This window comes from Ornithorhynchus anatinus, chromosome X2 (genome assembly GCF_004115215.2).
Source record: "Ornithorhynchus anatinus isolate Pmale09 chromosome X2, mOrnAna1.pri.v4, whole genome shotgun sequence".
NCBI classification, from domain to species: Eukaryota; Metazoa; Chordata; class Mammalia; order Monotremata; family Ornithorhynchidae; genus Ornithorhynchus; species Ornithorhynchus anatinus.
The window spans coordinates 26240786-26260506 of NC_041750.1; the positions used below are offsets into that span (position 1 = coordinate 26240786).

General features: G+C 50.3%; 1 protein-coding gene across 2 annotated transcripts in view; it reads left to right on the plus strand.

Annotated features, from left to right (window-relative positions):
- The first annotated feature begins 585 nt into the window (after window positions 1-585).
- The window catches only part of E2F3 (E2F transcription factor 3), a 54151-nt gene continuing 35015 nt past the window's right edge, over window positions 586-19721 (plus strand). For both annotated transcript variants that reach the window (XM_029052460.2, XM_029052462.2), the window contains exon 1: window positions 586-665. In XM_029052460.2, coding sequence (XP_028908293.1) covers window positions 648-665 — 18 coding nt within the window. In that variant the 5' untranslated portion in view covers window positions 586-647. The remainder of the gene's footprint in view (window positions 666-19721) is intronic.

The following is a 19721-nucleotide window of genomic DNA, read 5'->3' on the forward strand; positions in this document are numbered from 1 at the left end:
GCATGGCAGGAACCAGGGTGACTAATATTGGTATTAAGCGCATACTATATGCCGAGCACTGTCGGGGGGCAGTTAAAGGGGGGGTTCCAGGCCTCTGGGCCCGTTGCCCTCTTTCTGCCGGGATCCTCTGCGGGCCGGTCCTGCCAAACTTGGCCTCCTTCCCCCCCCAACTGGGAGCCTTGTGGGGAGGGGACACCAGGGTGACTAATATTGGTATTAATCGCTTACTATATGCCGAGCACTGTCGGGGGGCAGTTAAAGGAGGGGGGTTCCAGGCCTCTGGGCCCGTTGCCCTCTTTCTGCCGGGATCCTCTGCGGGCCGGTCCTGCCAAACTTGGCCTCCTCCGAGCTTGGGGGGGGACACACCATGGCAGGATAAGGGGTGTGGGTATCGGGGGGCAGGGAGAGGGGGGTCCGAGGCCCGGCCTGCCCCCCGGGGGCGGGGCCGGGGGCGGCTCGGGGTTTCTCCCGCCGGTGACGTTGGGCACACGTGCGCCCGGGCCCGGCTCTGACTGGGGTGGGGGGACGGGACACCCACTTCCTCCTCCTCCTCCTCCTCCTCCGCTCCACCCTCCGCTCCCTTCCCCTCTCGGAGCTCCCCCGCCTCGGTGCCCAGCTCCTAACCCGGGGCCAGCCGGCCGGAGGAAATGCCCTGGCAGCAGCAGGTCGGTGAGCCGGGTGGGCGGCTGGCATGCAGGCCTGCATGCATGCATGCATGCATCCGGGGGGGGGGGGGAGGGAAATGAGTAAGCAAGAAAAATGCAACGACCCCGAATGCGCCTCCTGCAAGAGGAGCAGGCCCGGGGGGGGGGGCACCGGGGAGGCCTAGGGGAGCTGGGCATCCCCCCCTCCGGTGCCACCTCGACCCCCCTTCCCCTTCCTTTTGCAAGAAAAACTTTCTTTTCCAGCCCCTCTCTTTCTTTCGCTCCTTGCCCTCCTCCACCTCTGCCATGCGGTCACCTCCCTTTTTCCTCTTTGAGGGGCCCCGACCCCCCCCCCCCCCCGCCTTCTCTCTCCTCTTTATTCCAGGGAATCGAAAGGAGGAATTTTCCAGGGGATGGGCTGGAAATCCCGGGAGGGAGGGGGTGGGCAGGGGCGGCCTGCTCTCTCGGGGTTGGAAAAGGCTTTCGCTTGTCCTGAAAAGTGGGGTGCCACCTCCCCCCCCCCCCAAAGAGAAATTGCCCTTTTGGACGAGCAAGAAATAGAAGCCCAGCTTGAGCAGGACATGCTCGGACATGTGGTGGTCATTTATTCCCTCTGAAATTCTGCTGCTGGGTCTCCGATCTGACCCGGAATAATAATTGTGATGATAATGTTAGTATTCCTTAAGCCCTCGCTGGGTGCCCAGCCCTGCACTAAGCGCTGGGGGAGACGGGGGGTCGACAGGTTGTCCCACGTGGGGCTCACCGTCTTCATCCTTTTTTTTAATAATAATGTGGGGATTGAGTGCTTACTATGTGCTAAGCACTGCAGGAGATAGAGGGGCCCATCAGGTTGTCCCACGTGGGGCTCACAGTCTTCATCCCCTTTTTAATAATGATGATGATGTGGGTATTAAGCGCTTACTATGTGCCAAGCACCGTTCTGAGCGCTGGAGTAGATAGAAGGGGGCTCACGGTCTTCATCCCCTTTTTAATAATGATGATGATGTGGGTATTAGGCGCTTACTATGTGCCAAGCACCGTTTTAAGCGCTGGAGTAGATGGAAGGGGGCTCACGGTCTTCATCCCCTTTTTAATAATGATGATGATGTGGGTATTAGGCGCTTACTATGTGCCAAGCACCGTTTTAAGCGCTGGAGTAGATAGAAGGGGGCTCACGGTCTTCATCCCCTTTTTAATAATGATGATGATGTGGGTATTAAGCGCTTACTATTCATTCATTCAATGGTATTTATTGAGCACTTACTATGTGCAGAGCACTGTACTAAGCGCTTACTGTGCCAAGCACCGTTCTGAGCGCTGGAGTAGATAGAAGGGGGCTCACGGTCTTCATCCCCTTTTTAATAATGATGATGATGTGGGTATTAAGCGCTTACTATGTGCCAAGCACCGTTCTAAGGACTGGAGTAGATAGAAGGTGGCTCACGGTCTTCATCCCCTTTTTAATAATGATGATAATGGTGGTATTAAGCGCTTACTATGTGCCAAGCACCTTTCTGAGCGCTGGAGTAGATAGAAGGGGGCTCACGGTCTTCATCCCCTTTTTAATAATGATGATAATGGTGGTATTAAGCGCTTACTACGTGCCAAGCACCTTTCTAAGCGCTGGAGTAGATAGAAGGTCGGCAGGTTGTCCCATGTGGGGCTCATCTTCTTCATCCCCTTTTTAATAATGTTGGTATTAAGTGCTTACTATGTGCTAAGCACTGAAGTAGATAAAAGGTCATCAGCCACAGTCTTCGTCCCCTTTTTAATGATAATGTGGGTATTAAGCGCCTACTATGTGCCGAGCACTGTTCTAAGCACTGGGGTAGATCCAAGGTCATCAGGTTATCCCCCTTAGGGCTCACAGTCTTCATCCCCATTTTACAGATGAGGGAACTGAGGCCCAGAGAAGTGAAGTGACTGGCCCACAATCCCACAGCTGATAAAGGGCAGGGCCAGGAGATGAGAAGCGGCGTGGCTCAGTGGAAAGAGCCCGGGCTTGGGAGTCAGAGGTCATGGGTTCGAATCCCGGCTCCGCCGCTTGTCAGCTGTGGCACCTTGGGCAAGTCACTTTGCTTCTCTGGGCCTCAGTTCCCTCATCTGTAAAATGGGGATGATGACTGCGAGCCCCACGTGGGACAACCTGATTACCCGGTATCTACCCCAGCGCTTAGAGCAGTGCTCTGCGCATAGTAAGCACTTAATACCAACATTATTCGAACCCATGACCTCTGACTCCCAAGCCCGGGCTCTTTCCGCTTACCAGTCGACCCTTGACATTCCTCTTTTGGGAATGTGGGTGGTGACTTGGGTTAGGGAAGATCGTAGGAGGCCGGGAATCCGGGGCTCAGGCCTCGTCGATCTGGTCCGTTATGGTGACTCTACTTACCCCTCGGTCCCCCTAATCGCCCCCCCCACTTTCCACCCCCACCCCAGCCCGTCCGGTCAACGTCTTAGCATTGCCTCGGGATCGTGGATCGAATCCCACTTGGAATAATACCCTATTCCCAATGACGGCATCGAATCGGGGCACGGACACTCCGGTTCCCGGGCGTCTTCGTCATCCCCCTGTGTGGGGGGGATCTTATATTTATCTTTAAAAATGAACATTTTGGGGTTGAGAAACAGAGCCGTGGTGTAGCGCCGCCCATTTGAAACTCATCTCTGGGTCTGTGAGAACCTTGGTAGCTCCTTCCTCAGAGGAATTGAGGAATCCTCCATTCCAAGCGCTTAGTACAGTGCTCTGCACGAAGTAAGCGCTCAATAAATGCTATTGAATGAAAGGAAGACGAGAGCAAAGAGGTGAGAAGGCAGAGGGATTCCTTCGGTCTGGGTTAAGGAAAGGTCTGAGAGCCTCAGCGTGGTTTAATGGAAGAAGCACGGGCTCGGGAGGCAGAGGACCCGGGTTCTAATCCCGGCCCCCGACTTGTCTGCAAGTCACTTCTCTCTGCCTCGGTTCCCTCATCTGTAAAATGGGGATTAAGACGGTGAGCCCCATCTGCTTTGCCTGTATCTTCCCCCAGCGCTTAGAACAGTGCCTGGCACATAGCGCTTAACACATCTCATCATCAATCCTCCATTTTGTCCCATTTCATTCATTCATTCAGTAGCATTTATTAAGCGTTTACTATGTGCAGAGCACTGTACTAAGCGCTTGAAATGTCCAATTCAGCAACAGATACGATGGTGACTTCAGACAAGTCACTTGCCCCGTTTTTTTTTTTTTTCCGTCGTTGATTTTTATTGAGTGGGTGACTGGGTGCAGGTGCTCTGTCCAGATCAGCGGCTCCCTTAACGAACCTAAGAATATAATTTTTTTTTTAAGGACTTTTTTAAGCGCTTACTATGTGCCAGGCCGTGTGAGACTCTAATCTGGGAGAGTGACAGACACGGTTTCCAGAACGAGAGGGAAAACATACCCAGTCGATAACGAAAACAGACATAAAAAATGAAAACCGAGGAATAAATACGTGGAGATGTAAATGCCGAGGGAATCCGGCGGGACGGCCTGACCTAGGGGGTCGAGGTCAGTCGGGGAATACTTTCGAGCGCGAGCGGAGGTAGAGTGAGAAGACAGAGTGGGAAGGTAGGAAGGAACATGCGGGGAGGAAGCCTGAAATCCGGTCGTCAGGGGTTTCTGTTGGATGGAGAGGGAAAAGGAGGCTGTAAGCCCGTCGATGGGCAGAGATTCATTCGTTCATTCCATAGTGTTTATTGAGCGCTTACTATGTGCAGAGCGCTGTACTAAGCGCTTGGAATGGACAGATCGGTAACAGATAGAGACGGTCCCTGCCCTTCGACGGGCTTACGGTCTAATCGGGGGAGACGGACGGACGAGAACAGTAGCAATAAATAGAATCGAGGGGATGAACATCTCATTAAAACCATAGCAGATAAATGGAATCAAGGTGACGTTCATTTCATTAACAAAATAAATAGGGTAATGAAAATATATACAGTTGAGAGGACGAGTACAGTGCTGAGGGGATGGGACGGGAGGGGGGATTGTCTCTATCTGTTGCCGAAGTGTCCATTCCAAGCGCTTAGTACAGTGCTCTGCACCTAGTAAGCGCTCAATAAATACTATTGAATGAATGAATGAATGAAAAGGAGGCTATGGAGAAGTGGAGCGGTAAGTTGAGGGTGTTTTAGGGAGAGGGTTGAGAAGCAGCGTGGCCTAGTGGAGAGAGCCTGGGCCTTGGCCGTCAGAAGGACCTGGGTTCTAATCCCACCTCCGCCACTTGTCTGCTTGGACCAGTCACTTCACTGTGCCTCAGTGACCTCTTCTGTAAAATGGGGATGAAGACGGTGAGCCCCAGCTGGGACAGGGATCGCGTCCAACCCCGTTTGCTTGTGTCCATCGCGGCGCTGGGGACGGTGCCCGACACTTAGTAGGTGCTTAACCAGTACCACTGAAGACTATTATCAGCAGACAGTGGGAGAGATTTATTCATTCGGTAGTATTTATTGAGCGCTTACTAGGTGCGGAGCACTGTACTGAGCGCTTGGTATGTACAGATCGGTAACAGATAGAGACGGTCCCTGCCCTTTGCCGGGCTCACGGTCTAATCGGGGGAGACGGACAGACGAGAACAATAGCAATAAATAGAATCGAGGGGAAGAACATCTCATTAAAACAACAGCAAATAAATAGAATCAAGGTGACGTACATCTCATTAGCAAAATAAATATAAATTAAGGGGAGAGACGGGGACCTCGGTACAGAGACCCATGTGGTAATAGTAATAATGTTGGTGTCTGTTAAGCGCTTACTATGTGCAGAGCACTGTTCTAAGCGCTGGGGTAGATACAGGGTGATTAGGTTGTCCCACCTGGGGCTCACAGTCTCCATCCCCATTTTACAGATGGGGGGACTGAGGCACAGAGCAGTGAAGTGACTTGCCCAGAGCCACCCAGCTGACAGGTGGCGGAGCCGGGATTCGAACCCGTGACCTCTGGCTCCCTAGCCCGGGCTCTTTCCACTGAGCCCCGCTGCTTCTCTAGCACAGATGGTTGACCACTGCTTTTAGGTCAGAAGCGTATTATGAGTAATAACGTCCATGCAATGTGCCTCTCTATTTGATCCGCATGTACGGGGATGGTAAATAATGCATAGCTCATGACGGAGTCTAATTATTTTTAAAATGAACCAAACATCGCCGTGGTTCTGTGACCCGGCGGTTTTAGAAAATGAATGTCCGGTAAATAATTCTGGGGGAAACGCTTTTGGATCGTGAACTCTCGACGGAACCACCAGGTTATTTCAGGGAAAGGAGCCCCACGGTACTTCTCCCGCCAGATTGTCCCTCGCTAGGAAAAAAGGGGGAACGTTTCCGCCACGCCGTTCTCTCGTCTGGTCCGTTTTCAATACGGGAATGTTTCCACCACGCCGTTCCTTAGTCTGGTCCATTTTCAATACTTGATGCCCGACACGAGGGCACGCGGTTTAATCTAGGCCCTGCAAACCTACCGATTATACTTTGCAAGAGGCTCCTTTATTGAAATGTCAGCCCTAGACAGCAGGAACCACAGGTGGTATTATTTCTATTAAAATAGAAGGGGGAAGAAAAAAAAGCCAGTTCCTGTGGTTCTGTACTCAATAGGCTTGGTTAGCGGAGAGGTATGCGTTGCTCAATTTGAGATTGGAGAGAATTTTCAGCTGCTAAAACTCCCCAAATGGCACTTTTAATATAATACGGTTCCTAAACTAAAGCACTACAAATAGTCCCACTATAATTAGTTCAAAAGACACCATTATAATCATCTTCTGAAACAAAGCCCGTTTAAGTGTGTTAGTGTGGGCAAAGGAACCCGTGTGTGCCAGCGGGAATGTTTTTATTTTAGTTTCTCCTATACATCAGCCCCCCCGCCCCGGTCGCGCGATACTCGATCCCGATTGGATACCGGTGAAAAAGCTGATCTCTTAGGAAGCGATATTTTGGGGTTGGACATTCCTGAAAAATTGCACCTCGGAAGAAAGATCGGGGAAGGAGAACTGATTTTTGTTTTCGGAAGTAATGTAGGACTGTCTCTCTGCCCAGGAGAAAGGATTATTTTGGTGCCTGCCATCCATATGGTTAGTCCATTTCAAAAAGACACAAGGCCCTTCAAGCCTTTTCAGAGATTTTTAGGCCTCCCTCTGAGTGACCCTTGCGGGCAGTTTTAAAAAATTCTAGCTAAAAAATCTGTTCCGCCTAGAAGACTTTCAGGGATTTTTCAAATTCTTCCCCATTTCCCCAGTCACCTCCTCACCATCCCTTCTACCGCTCGCCATATCGGTGAGCTAAGAGTGTATAATCGCGTTTTGGGCAGGGAACGTGTCTGTTTATTGTTGTATTGTACTCTCCCGAGCGCTTAGTACGGTGCTCTGCACACAGTGAGCGCTCAGTAAATCCGATTGACTGAACGAATTTTCTCCACGTACCAAATATTTTTGTCTGTCTCTCCCTTTAGAGTCTAAGTTCCTTGTGGGCAGGGATGTAACTTGGGCTGTTAAACTGTTGTGTCATACTCTCCCGAGCGCTTAGTACAGTGCCCGGCACAGAGTAAACGCTCAGTAAATGATCGATCGATGGATTGCGCGTCTCTTCTTAGTGCGTGGCTCAGTGTATTGATTCCACCTGCGGCCTGGAAGGTCCCTGTGGAAAGGGATCGGGTCTGCCAACTCTGAGGCGTTGGACTCTCCCAAGAGCGCTTAGTACAGGTGCTCTGTAGCCCTCAAATACCATTGATTGATTGCGCCTATTGGGTGCTCATTAAATACCAGGATTATTTCTTTCTGAAGGCGACAAGCACTCCCCCGATTAGACTGTAAACCCGTCAAAGGGCAGGGACCGTCCCTATGTTACCGATTTGTCTATTCCAAGCGCTTAGTACAGTGCTCTGCACATAGTAAGCGCTCAATCAGTGCTGTCGAATCAATGAATGAACAAGCAAACTCAGTTCCCAGGCTGATTCCCCTGAGACCTAAGTAAAAATAATAAAAAAAGGAGAGGCAGGGTGTATTAAAGGACATTTCAGCTCCCCGGGCTCAGACTGATTCTGGTTTCTTCTAGGCCCCGGACGGGCGGGCCAGCATTGACTTTCACGGCTTTTCAATCCATCAGGCGTATTTATTGAGCGCTTACTATGTGCAGAGCACCGTTACTTAGCGCCTGGGAGAGTCTAATGCAACAGAATTAGCAGACGAGTTTCCTGCCCACAATGAGCTTACAGTCTAGAGAGGGAAGGTGGAGTCAGTGGTGTGAATTGAGGAGGAAAAATATGAGGTGAGAGAAAATATCTGCCTCTTCATTTCTCTCCATCCTCCTCCCCGAGGCGCCAGTTCACCGCGAATGTCGAGTTCTTGCAAGAGGGAAAATGTTCTTAAAAATTTGCTAAACAGCGTGACCGTGAAAACGTACGCGAGGGGGAAAATGGTGGGTAAGCCCATCTGCGGGACTCTTTTAGGAGCAAAGTGCCGGGATCAAGAAACGATACCGTAGAAACCGGCAACAGACCTGGTTTTACAGTAGCGAGAGGGAAATTGCCGCTCTTTCGGGCGATATGGTTCCAACCCCCTCTCCCCCACCCTAGACCTGAAGGAGCCGTGTGTGACTGAAACTTCAGAAATGAGTAATTCTTTACCTGCTACTGAGACGCAGAGCCAACGGGAAGGACGATAGGGAATAAAAATGGAAGCAGTGACTACATCTCGATGTCATGAAAGTGTCAGTTAATTTTTTTTTTTTAAGCTTTTTTCTTAGAAAGAAATTTGCCAGTTACTCGTCGTTATTTTCCGGGGACATGACGGCTCTGATGCTGTCTCCGGTCTTAAAGAGAAGCCTTCTAAGATTTTCTAACAGGTTGGGATTTTTCTGGAGAGTGGATTGTTTCTATCTGTTGCCGGATTGCACAGTCCAAGCGCTTAGTGCGGTGCTCTGCACGTAGTAAGCGCTCGATAAATACTGTTGGAATGAATTAATCTTTTCTGTATTTTTCACGTGAACGTTACCTTATTAGGGACTCAAATACCAAGCCATTTCTCTTCCCCCCCGCCATCGGTTATCTCAACATCTGTCTCTCCATCCTCAAAATGTAAAGTTTTTAAGGGCACGGGTCTTGTCTTTTAATACTCTTGTGCTCTCTGTCTCCTAGTATAATGCTCTACGTACCATCGGCGTTGGATAAATACTATTTTTTTCCAGAAACTCAAAGGCTTTTACATTTTCCCACCCCATCTCTGAGTTTCCAGTGGCGGTTCTCTCAGCCTCTCCTACTCCAAAACACTGGGGAGCGGGAAAGTCGTCCCCGATAAATGGGAAGTGCCGTTTTCCCCGTTTAGACTGTGACCCCTTCAATGGGCAGGGACTGTTTCTATCTGTTGCCTAATTGTCCATTCCAAGCGCTTAGTACAGTGCTCTGCACATAGTAAGCGCTCAATAAATACTTTCGAATGATGATTAGACTGTGAGCCCGTCATCGGGCAGGGGTCGTCTCTATCTGTTGCCGAATTGTCTCTTCCAAGCGCTTAGTACAGTGCTCTGCACATAGTAAGCGCTCAATAAATACTACTGATCGAATGAATTTGTCTCTCAGAGACATCGTCTTCAGTAATTTCCACCCGACTTCCTTTAAAAGGGTATCTTTTTCGGCAGAACTGATGCGACTTAAAAAGTTTCTCCACCGGGGGAATTTTTCCGCGCGTCCCGATGTTTTGGCTTTTTAAAATGGAACCGTATCCAGTGTGACTGGCTTGATTTTTCATCCTCCATCAGACTACAACTACTAATAAAAACTATAGTAACACCGTAATGGTAGTTTCCTCCGCCACCTGGTCCGTTCTGTGGCCAGAATTATTGAGAGCGTATTGAGGTAGGGAAGGCAGCTTCTTCAGTGGTTTCTCTCTTCGTGAAAAAGTTGCTCTAAACGCCACTTTCATTACCTTTTCAGTGTTGTCTCGGTAGCGTGGGGCAAGCACAAAAATTGGGAAATCAAGACTCTTGCACCCACTGGGAGTAAGAAGAAACAACTTGGCTCAGTGGAAAGAGCCTGGGCTCAGGAGTCAGAGGTCATGGGTTCTAATCCTGGCTCCGCCACCCATCGGCTGTGTGACTTCGGGCAAGTCACTTCACTTCTCGGTGCCTCAGTTACCTCATCTGTAAACTGGGGATTAAGATTGTGAACCGCACGAGGGACAACCTGATTACCCTGTGTCTACCCCAGCGCTTAGTGCTCTGCACATAGTAAACGCATGACAAATACCAACATTTTTATTATTATTAATGCATTGTATCAAGCCTTTAGAAAGGTAAAGAACGAGCAAAATAATGCCGTCCCACTCCTTTCATTCATTCCTTACATTCCAAGAGGAGAGACACAGAAATTTTAAGGCGGGTTTGGGGAATCTAAATGGTGAAGGCTTTGGGAGATTCATTAGTTATTCCAAACATGCCTTTCAGTTTCATCAAACTGACGTGGCTGGGTTTTTCAATCAGGGGTATTTATTGAGCCCTTACCGTGCAGGTCGCAGTTGGAAGCTCTGAGAGGCTCCTCGCTACCAAATTCCCACTCTTGATTGATCTGGAAGGGATTCTCCAAACAGGAAGACGCTCAAGTAGATACGACATCGGCTACGAGGTCCTCGGTTGGGTTGTCACTTGCTGGATTTACTGACTCTTTAAAAATAAGTTATATCTGTCTTTAGCTCGGCTCTGGAAGGTTGAGAAAAATGGATCGAGTGAACGTTCTGGCGGAAAACACTGTGCGTTCTGAGGATTTGAAGTTGAACGTGTAACCTTGAATTTAAGCCTATTTTTGGCCGTCCCTTAAGGGGAAGATGAGTAGCATTGGCTAGTGGGAATGGCTTTTCCATCCCGGCAGCTATCCCGCACTTATAGGTAATGTCAGGTTGCATTCTTCCAGTAGAGAATCAGTTTTTCTTCATGACCATCAGCATCAACAAAGATTCAAGCGCCCGTGCTATCCGGGGACCATTTTTTAAAATGGTTTTTAAGCGCTTACCCGTCCCAGACGCCGTACTGAGGGCTGGGGTAGATACAAGCTAAATCAGCCTGGACGCAGTCCGTGTCCCTCCTGGGGCTCACCGTCTTAATCCCCGTTTTTCTTGCGCGGGGTCACACGGCAAACACGCGGCGGAGGCGGGATTAGAACCCAGGTCCTTCTGACTTGCGCGCCCACGCTCTATCCGCTAGGCCTCGCTGCTCCTCTAGTTGACTTGTTCATCAGTGGGATTTATTGCGGGCTTAATGGGGGCAGAGCACTGTTTTGAATGCTGGGGAGAGTTCAACAGTTATACACTAGCTTATTATAATGTCCGTCTCTCCCGTTAGATGGTGACCTCCTCGAATCCAGGGATTGCGTCTGCTGACTGTCGTAATCTCCCCAACGCTTAGTACCCGGCTCTGCACCCACCGTTCAATAAATGCCACTGGTGGATGGTTGGAAGACGTGTTGTCGTGTTGTCCCCGTTGTCAGGGAGCTTCCAGTCTCGCAGCGAGAATGGAAATTTAATGACTTTGGTCACATGTTAGGAATTAGAAGAGGAGCAATGCCCTCTTGGGGCAGACTCTGGATTCTGATTTTTGGCACCATCCCTTCCAAAATTTGTTTTTATTCATTCAGTTGTATTTATTGAGCACATACTGCGTGCAAAGCGCTTGGGAGAGGACGATTCAACAGCTATAATGGCTACCCTCCTTTCAGGTACTCCATCTTAGAGGTTAGGAATCTACACTTTCTCCTCAACTCTGCCCCTTCGCAACTCATCCTGGCCTAACTGTCCCTTAATTGATCTAAACGCGCCTCCACCGATCGGTGTTTTCCATCCGCACAACTTCCCGCGGTAATGAATCCCATATGTTTACTCCACGGCTGGCCGAAAAACTTGTCTCTCTTTGTCTTCGGCCTTTCGGCAGTTCTTCCAAAGCAGAGGAATTCCTGGGCACCTAACTTCTGGTACCTGAGGATATTTTGCTGGAAGCTCTTTGCGCGATCCATCCGGCCATGAGTTTTCCTTCATTCAGTGGTTTATTAGGAAAAATATCAGGCGGGAAGAACTGTGGTCACTAAAATTCCATCTCCTTCCAAAGGATTTCTCTGACTAAACCCTCATTTCTTCCTCTTTTCCCTCTCCCTTTTGTATCTCCCGGGCACTTCCAACTGTACCTTTTAAGCACTTGACGTTTATCCCACCCTCAGCCCCGCAGTTTGTACCCTTAGTTTATTTTAATGTCTGTTTTCCTCTGTAGACTGTAAGCTCCCTCCGGGCAGGGAACGTGTCTAACCACCCGTTATACTCTCCCAAGCGCCTAATACGGTGCTCTGCATGCAGAAGGCGCTCAAAAAATACGATCGATGGACTGATGGCTCTCAAGGAGGACCGGGAGAGGCCGATACAGAAATATTTACAAATAGGAGAATCGCGATCGATAACTGCAGGATCAATGTACATAGGTTCAGGCATGCTAGGTAACAACTTTAGAGGCTCTACTTTCCTCTGCTGCCCTGGATGATTTTTCTGAAGAGGAAAGTTCATTCCGCGTCTCCCCGCTCAAGGATCTCCAGTGGTTGTCCATCCCATCTTGGAATCGTCTTACCAAGGGACTCAAAGAACTCAATCAACTCACCCCTCGGTTCTTGACCTTTCCGATTTCCTGCTACAGCCTGGCCCACGCGCTTCTCTCCTCTAGTGCCGGCCTGTGCCCAAAATTCCCACCCCATCCGTATACGCCGGACCACCGCTCTCCCCACTTTGGAAGCCACATCTCCAAGAAGCCATCCCCGATTAAGCCCTCTTTTTCCCCGGCTCCTCCCTTCCGGGTCGTCTGTGCGCTTGGATCTGTAGCCTCTGGGCATTTGATATTCACCCCACCTTTGACCCCCATAATCCGTGTCTGAAAATGATTTATATTGATGTCTCCTCCCCCTCCGTACTGTAAGTTCATGGTGGGCGGGGAATGTGTCTAACAACCCCGGATTGTACTCTCCCAAATGCTTAGTATCGTGGTCCGCGTGTAGCGAGTGCTCGATAAATACCGTTGATTGATTTTAGAGCAAAGAATAGCTGGATAATGTTTGAAAGGTGGCTTGCAGGGCTCGATTCTAGGACTGCTTCAGCGTCAGGTTGCCGCGGGTTCACCGACTCTATTGTATTGTACTCTCCCACGTGCTTAGTGCAGTGCTTTGCACGCAGTAAAAGCTCAAATATCATGGATCGCTGTGTCAGAATCACAGTTGTGGGAGAGGAGGACGGGGAAGAATAACTATTACACTGTACTCTTCCAGGTGCTTAGTACAGTGCCCTGGACACTCAGAAAGAGCTCAGTAAATACAGTTGATTGAGCAAAGAGAGCAGCCTCAAAGCCAGGCTCGGAGGAGATAATAATAATAATAATCATGGTTCCTCTTTTGGGTCACAGAACTGATTGATGATAGACTGAGGACTGAGCCCCTACCCGCTGTTGTGGGATAACTTAAGTTTCCCTTGGTGGGAATGACGAAGAGGCGAAGCTGTGGAGGTCCGAGAGCCAGGCCAGGCTTTGCCCCTTCGGTCACCCGCTAGGCGGGTTTATATTAAACACGGTGAGGAGTCGGAGGCCACCCTGCCCGTTCAGTCCCCCGCTATGGGAATTTAGGTTAAAGGTGGTGAGGAGTTGGAGGCCATTTTGCCTCCCCAGTCACCTGCTGAGGGAATTCACGGTCAATGTGGTGAGGAGCTGGAGGCCATTTCGCTCCTCCAGTCACCTGCTTGGGGAATTTACAATAATCGTGGCGAGTTCTTGGAGGCCACCTCGCCCCTCCAGTCATCTTCTGGGGGAATTTACGGTGAACACGGTGAGGGGTCGGGGGCCATTTTGCTCCTCCAGTCACCTGTTGAGGGAATTAACGGTCAACGTGGTGAGGAGTTGGAGACCACTTTGGTCTTCCAGTCACCTGCCGTGGGAATTTGCGGTAAACGTGATGAGTTATTGGAGGCCATTTGGCCCCTCCAGTCACCTGCTGAGGGAATTTACGGTCAAGGTGGTGAGGAGTTGGAGGCCATTTTGCTCCTCCAGGCACCTGCCGTGGGAATTCACAGTAAACGGGAAGCGACGTGGTCCAGCGGATGGAGCAGAGGCTTGGGACGCAGAAGGACCTGGGTTCTAATCCTGGCTCCCACCACTTGGCAGCTGTGTGACTATGGGCAAGTCACTTTGCTTCTCTGTGCCACAGTTACCCCTTCTCTCAAATGGGCATAAAGACTGTGAGCCCCATGGACTCGGTCCACCTGATTAACATGCATCTATCCCATTACTTAGTACAGTGTCTGGTACGTAGTAAATGCTTGATAAATACCATACAAAACAGAAAAGGTGGCAAGGAGATGGAGGCCACCTTGCTCGCTTCTCTTGGCTTGGTGAGAGCTCTTGGAGGGGCTGGATTATGAAGGAGCAGGGGAAGAGGGGCGAGGCACAAATTTTAGAGATTCAGTCGTTTACCGAGCGCTTACTATGTGCAGAGCACTGTCCGAAGTGCTTGGGGAGAGTCCAGCAGAACAGTAAACCGACGCATTCCCTGCCCGCGACGAGCTTACGGTCTAGAGCTCCGTGTTGGAATTCCATCCATCGGTTTCACAGCGGAGAGCGATGTTCATTTGATGATTTTTTGGTATGCGTGTTTCCTCATGAAAGAATCAACATGTTTATTGCTAGAGTTTCATTTTATAATTCCCTCTTCATTCATCTCTTTCATCTAGTTCCCTAGATATTTCAAAATGGCACCCCTCTGTAGCTTTGCTTTCGGTAAACAGGTTGTTAGGCAGGCATGGGCTTATCCCTCTGGAAATGGAATGGTGACAATTATTTAAAGGGGCTTAATTACTAAAATTAATTTAAAAGAGAGCTTTTGGTAATTCATCAGATGGGCTGGGTTAACAGAGTGCTTTACTCACAGGTGAGGAGTGAAAAATTAAAGTTGCAGAGATGACCCTACGCGTAATTAACAGACGTAGCGGCTAGAGGTGGAGAGGTATCGAGATAAGACATCAAACGCCGGAAAATGAAGAGATAAGTTAGAAATTGCACAAACCAGGGAAAGGAGGGAGTGTCGGAGTAGGTTTCGACCCTCCCCTCCAAAGGAGGGCAAGGTCCTAAAGATGATCTGTCTCTAAGTTGCCCATGGGAAAGAGAAATGGTCGGTCCATCTTCGGTCACACGATGAGAGTGTCTCAGAATGTTCATTTCTTTCGTCCCGAAGAGAGAATCCCTTTCTGTCCCTTGGATTTAAAGTCACAATTCCCCCTCCTTCAAAGGCCTTCTGAAGGCACGCCTCCTCCATGATGCCTTCCCAGACTAAGCCCCCTTTTCCTCAGCTCCCCGTCCCTTCCGCGTCACCTCGACTCGCTCCCTTTGCTCTTCTCCCCGCCCCACAGCGCTTATGTATGTATGTATAGATCTATAATTCTACTTATATTGATGCCTGTTTTACCGGTTTTGATGTCTGTCACCCCGCCCCCAAACTGTAAGCCCGCTGTGGGGAGGGATTGTCTCTCCTTTTTGCTGTCCTGTTCTTTCCAAGCGCTTAGTACAGTGGTCTGCCCACAGTAAGCGCTCAATAAATGGAACGGATAATAATAATGTTGGTATTAAGCGCTTACTCTGTGCAGAGCACCGTTCTGAGCGCCGGGGTGGATACAGGGTCATCAGGTTGTCCCACGTGAGGCTCACGGTCTTCATTCCCATTTTCCAGAGGAGGGCCCAGAGAAGTGAAGTGACTTGCCGACGGTCACCCAGCTGACACGTGGCAGAGCCGGAATTCGAACTCGTGACCTCCGACTCCCAAGCCCGGGCTCTTTCCACTGAGCCGCGCTGCTTGAATGCTTGGAGAAGCAGCGTGGCTCAGTGGAAAGAGCACGGGCTTCGGAGTCAGGGCTCATGAGTTCGAATCCCGGCTCTGCCACTTGTCGGCTGTGTGACTGCGGGCGAGTCACTTAACTTCTCTGTGCCTCAGTTCCCTCATCTGTAAAATGGGGATGAAGACTGGGAGCCCCACGTGGGACAACCTGATTCCCCTGTGTCTCCCCCAGCGCTTAGAACGGTGCTCGGCACATAGTAAGCGCTTAACAGATACCAACATTATTATTATTATTAAGTCGGATTTTGGTGATGACCGTTTAACGGGCACCGATGGTGGTTTCTGGGGTTCCCAGACTGAGCCCTCTCTTTCCCTCTGCTCCTCCTCCCCTCCCCATCGCCCCGACTCCCTCCCTACGGCACCTGTCTATATTGGTACCTATTTATGGTTTTGTTTTATTAATGATGTGCATTTATCTGTTTTGATGGTAATGACGCCTGTCTACTTGTTTCGCTTTGTCGTCTCTCTCCCCCCTTCTAGGCCTCGAGCCCGTTGTTGGGCCGGGATCGTCTCTTAGTACAGTGCTCTGCTCCCAGTAAGCGCTCAGTAGATACGCTGGAATGAATGAATGAATATTAAATTGTAAAGGCCGGGGAAGTGAGGCAGTTTCCCGGACTCTTCTCTCACCTTAATGGCCACCGCCTTCCCCATATCCCGGGTCAAAGGAAACCCCTCCCCAGATGGGGCTGGCGTCCCGGAACGACCTTCGCCCGGTCCGCGGGAGCTGATGAAAGCCCGAGAGCCTCTTCCCTCCACCCCGAGAATCACGATGGCATCGGCTCAGTATGAGAAAATGTATTTTATTTCATTTTTTATGGTTCCAAAGGCTTCACTGTGGTTGGAATAAACGCGGTGAGCTACGCTGGGTGACCGTGGGCCAGTCGCTTAACTTCTCTGGGCCTCAGTTCCCTCCTCTGTAAAATGGGGATGAAGACTCCGAGCCTCACGTGGGACCGCCTGATGACCCCGTATCTACCCCAGCGCTTAGAACAGTGCTCTGCGCACAGTAAGCGCTTAACAAATACCAGCGTTATTCTTATCACTCCATCGGGCCGGGGCGGGGGGGTGGGTCATCCGTGTTGTGGATCATCCGGGGTCTTGCTTTCGGGAGGGGAGGCCGGGGATGGCGTCCTGAGGTGGCCCCCGTCGTTCATCCGGGAGTCGGGCAGCGGTTAGGGTGGCCGGCCCTGCTCCGTTTTCGGGTCTGCATAGGGAAAGTTGGGTTTTTAAAAAATCTAGAACGCACCGAGGCCGCTGAAAGTCAGTATGACTTAGTCGGATGGAGCACGGACCTGGGAGTCGGAAGGACCCGAGTTCGTCTCCCCCGATTAGACCGTGCGCCCCTCAGAGGGCAGGGACCGTCTCTATCTGTTACCGAGCCGTCCATTCCAAGCGCTTAGTACAGTGCTCTGCACATAGTGAGCGCTCAATAAATGCTATTGAATGAATGAATAATCCCGGCTCCGCCACACGTCTGCTGTGTGACTTTGGGCAAGTCGCTCCACTTCTCTGGGCCTCAGTTACCCCAACTGTACAATGAGGATTAACAGCGTGAACCCCGCGCGAGACGGAGACCGTGTCCAACCCGATTAACTCGGATCTACCCCGGCGCTTCGGGCTGCTTAGAGCGTGAGCCCGTTGCTGGGCGGAGTTTGTACGTTCTCTCCGTTGCCGAAATGTCCATTCTAAGCGCTTAGTCCAGTGCTCTGCACACAGTAAGCGCTCAATAAATGCGACCGAATGAATAGTGAGCGCTTAACAAGTACCACTGTTGTTATTTATCACTTCCCCGTCAGCTTGCAGTGGGAATCGCCATTCCCGGTGATCTCGGTGTCCTCGCCGTCCATCACGGGCGGCGGGTGGGCGACCGGTCGGGAGGAAGGACTCCCTTGAGCCACTTCTCAAAGCTTGGCATTTTATGGAGCCGAAGCCGTTGGATCTAAAATTGATTTACCGGGCTTTTTTTTGTAATGGTATTTGTTAGGCGCTTATTATGTGGCAAGCACTGTCCCGTACACTGGCGTAGATAGACGGTAATGAGGTCGGGCACAGTCCAAACACGTACTACATGCCGGGCACTGTACTAAGCGCTCGGGTAGCCCGGACAGTCCCTCTTCCACATCGGACTCACAGACCGTGTAGGAGGGGGAACGGGTTTTGAATCGCCGTTTTACAGTTGTGAGAAAACTGAGGCGTAATGAATTGAAGTGGCTTGCCCAAGGACGCAGCAGGCAGCTGGCAGAGCCCGGGATTAGAACCCAGGTCTCCTGACTCCCAGGCCCTTGCTCTAACCACCAGGCCATGCTGCTTCTCACCTATCTAGTGGAAGACCACTAAGAGCGCGTCTGGGCTACTGCAGAATTTACCCACAGAAACTGAGCGTTTGTCTCGGGATCCACTCTGGATTGATATTAACTCTCTCAACTGCTATAAATAGCTTTCACCCCCCCCCCCCCCCTCCCCGTGATATTTTTACCTCTCCTGCTCATTTGAGTTGAAGAACCTACGGAACGCTTTCTTCTGGGTCACACGCCCCGTTCGTCCATCCCGGTGCCTCTGGAGGAGTTAACGGGGTGCTCGGACGACGTTCCGGTGATGACCTTCCCGAATACAGATGGGTGACCTCTTAGTACAGTGCTAAGCGCTTATTACAGTGCTCTGTACTCGGGAAGCGCTCGGTAGATACGATCGAATGATCTAAAGGCGCCCCCCGGCCCCAACTTTTGCCTTTTCCAACGCTAACTTTTCCGCCAGTAACCCAGGAGGGACTCGCGTCCGTGAATTTGACCAAATCACCCTCGTGGTATTTTCGGCCGGCACAACTTCCTGTGATGCGTTCTTCCGTCCGCTTAGCGTCTGCCGCGTCAGTGCTTCAGTCGGCAACAACACGAAGAGGTTTTGGGCAAAAAAGTCCAGAGACGGCCCTCGGTACGCCGGCTTGAGTCGACTCAATCCGTCCGTGGTATTTGTTGAGCGCTCACTGTGTTCAGAGCACTGTACTATGTACTAGGCGCTTGGAAGGGTCCAGTCCAACAGAGCTGGCAGACACGGTCCCGGCCCACAATGAGCACAGAGGGGGTGACTGATGAATATAAATAAGTGTTTTGTGATATATAATTGAAAGGTGCCTACCTAGGTACATATTCATTCATTCGATAGTATTTATTGAGCGCTTACTATGTGCAGAGCACTATACTAAGCGCTTGGGATGGACAAATCGGTAACAGATAGAGACGGTCCCTGCCCTTCGACGGGCTTACGGTCTAATCGGGGGGGACGGACGGACGAGAACGGTGGCAATAAATAGAATCGAGGGGATGAACATCTCATTAAAACAATAGCAAATAAATATTTATTTATTTGCCTTGCCTTTGAATGTCGAGTATTCTTTCTTTGGGGGGGATTCGTTAAATAAATAAATAAATGTACCATTTATTTGTTAATACATATCAACACCTAAGTACGTGTCCGTAATTTATTTGCACTAGCTTCTGTCTCCCCATCTGCGGGTAGGGAGAGTGCCTTCCAACTCCGTTAGAGCGTCGTCTCCCAAGTGCCCAAGCACAGTGTTCCGCCCAAAGCAGGCGCTCGCCAAATAGGACCGAGTGACCGTTCTCTACATAGATGCCGTGGGGTTGACTCGGTCCTTGCCGACGTGTGGCCCCGTTGGTGGTCGCCGGTCGTTTTCGAGATTGAGGCAGAATTCTTTCTCCCGAAGAGAGAGTCCTATCCCAAGGCTGTGTTTCTGTGCTTCTGGGTGCAGTTCAAGCTTTTTCTTATTGAATTTGGAAAGCTTCACTCTAGAATGAATTTATTTTCGGGTCTATCTCTCCCTCTAGACAGTCAGCTCGTTGTGAGCAGGGAATGTGTCTGTGGTGTTGTACTCTCCCAACCGCTTAGTACAGTGCTCTGCACACAGTAAGCACTCTATAAATGCGACTGACTTAGAATAGGTTGGTATATATGCCATCATTATTATTATTATCGTATTTTATGTGTAAATCTTTGTCCTCTGAGCTTTCTCCTTTCGTGAAATTGTCTCAAAACCCCAAGATCTGCCAGGAAACTTTCTCTGGTGCTCTGGAGTTGAACATTAGGACAGAATATATTTTTTTTAAATGTTATTTGTCAAGCTCTTACTATGTGCCAGGCACTGTCCTAAGCTCCGGGGTTGGACCCAAT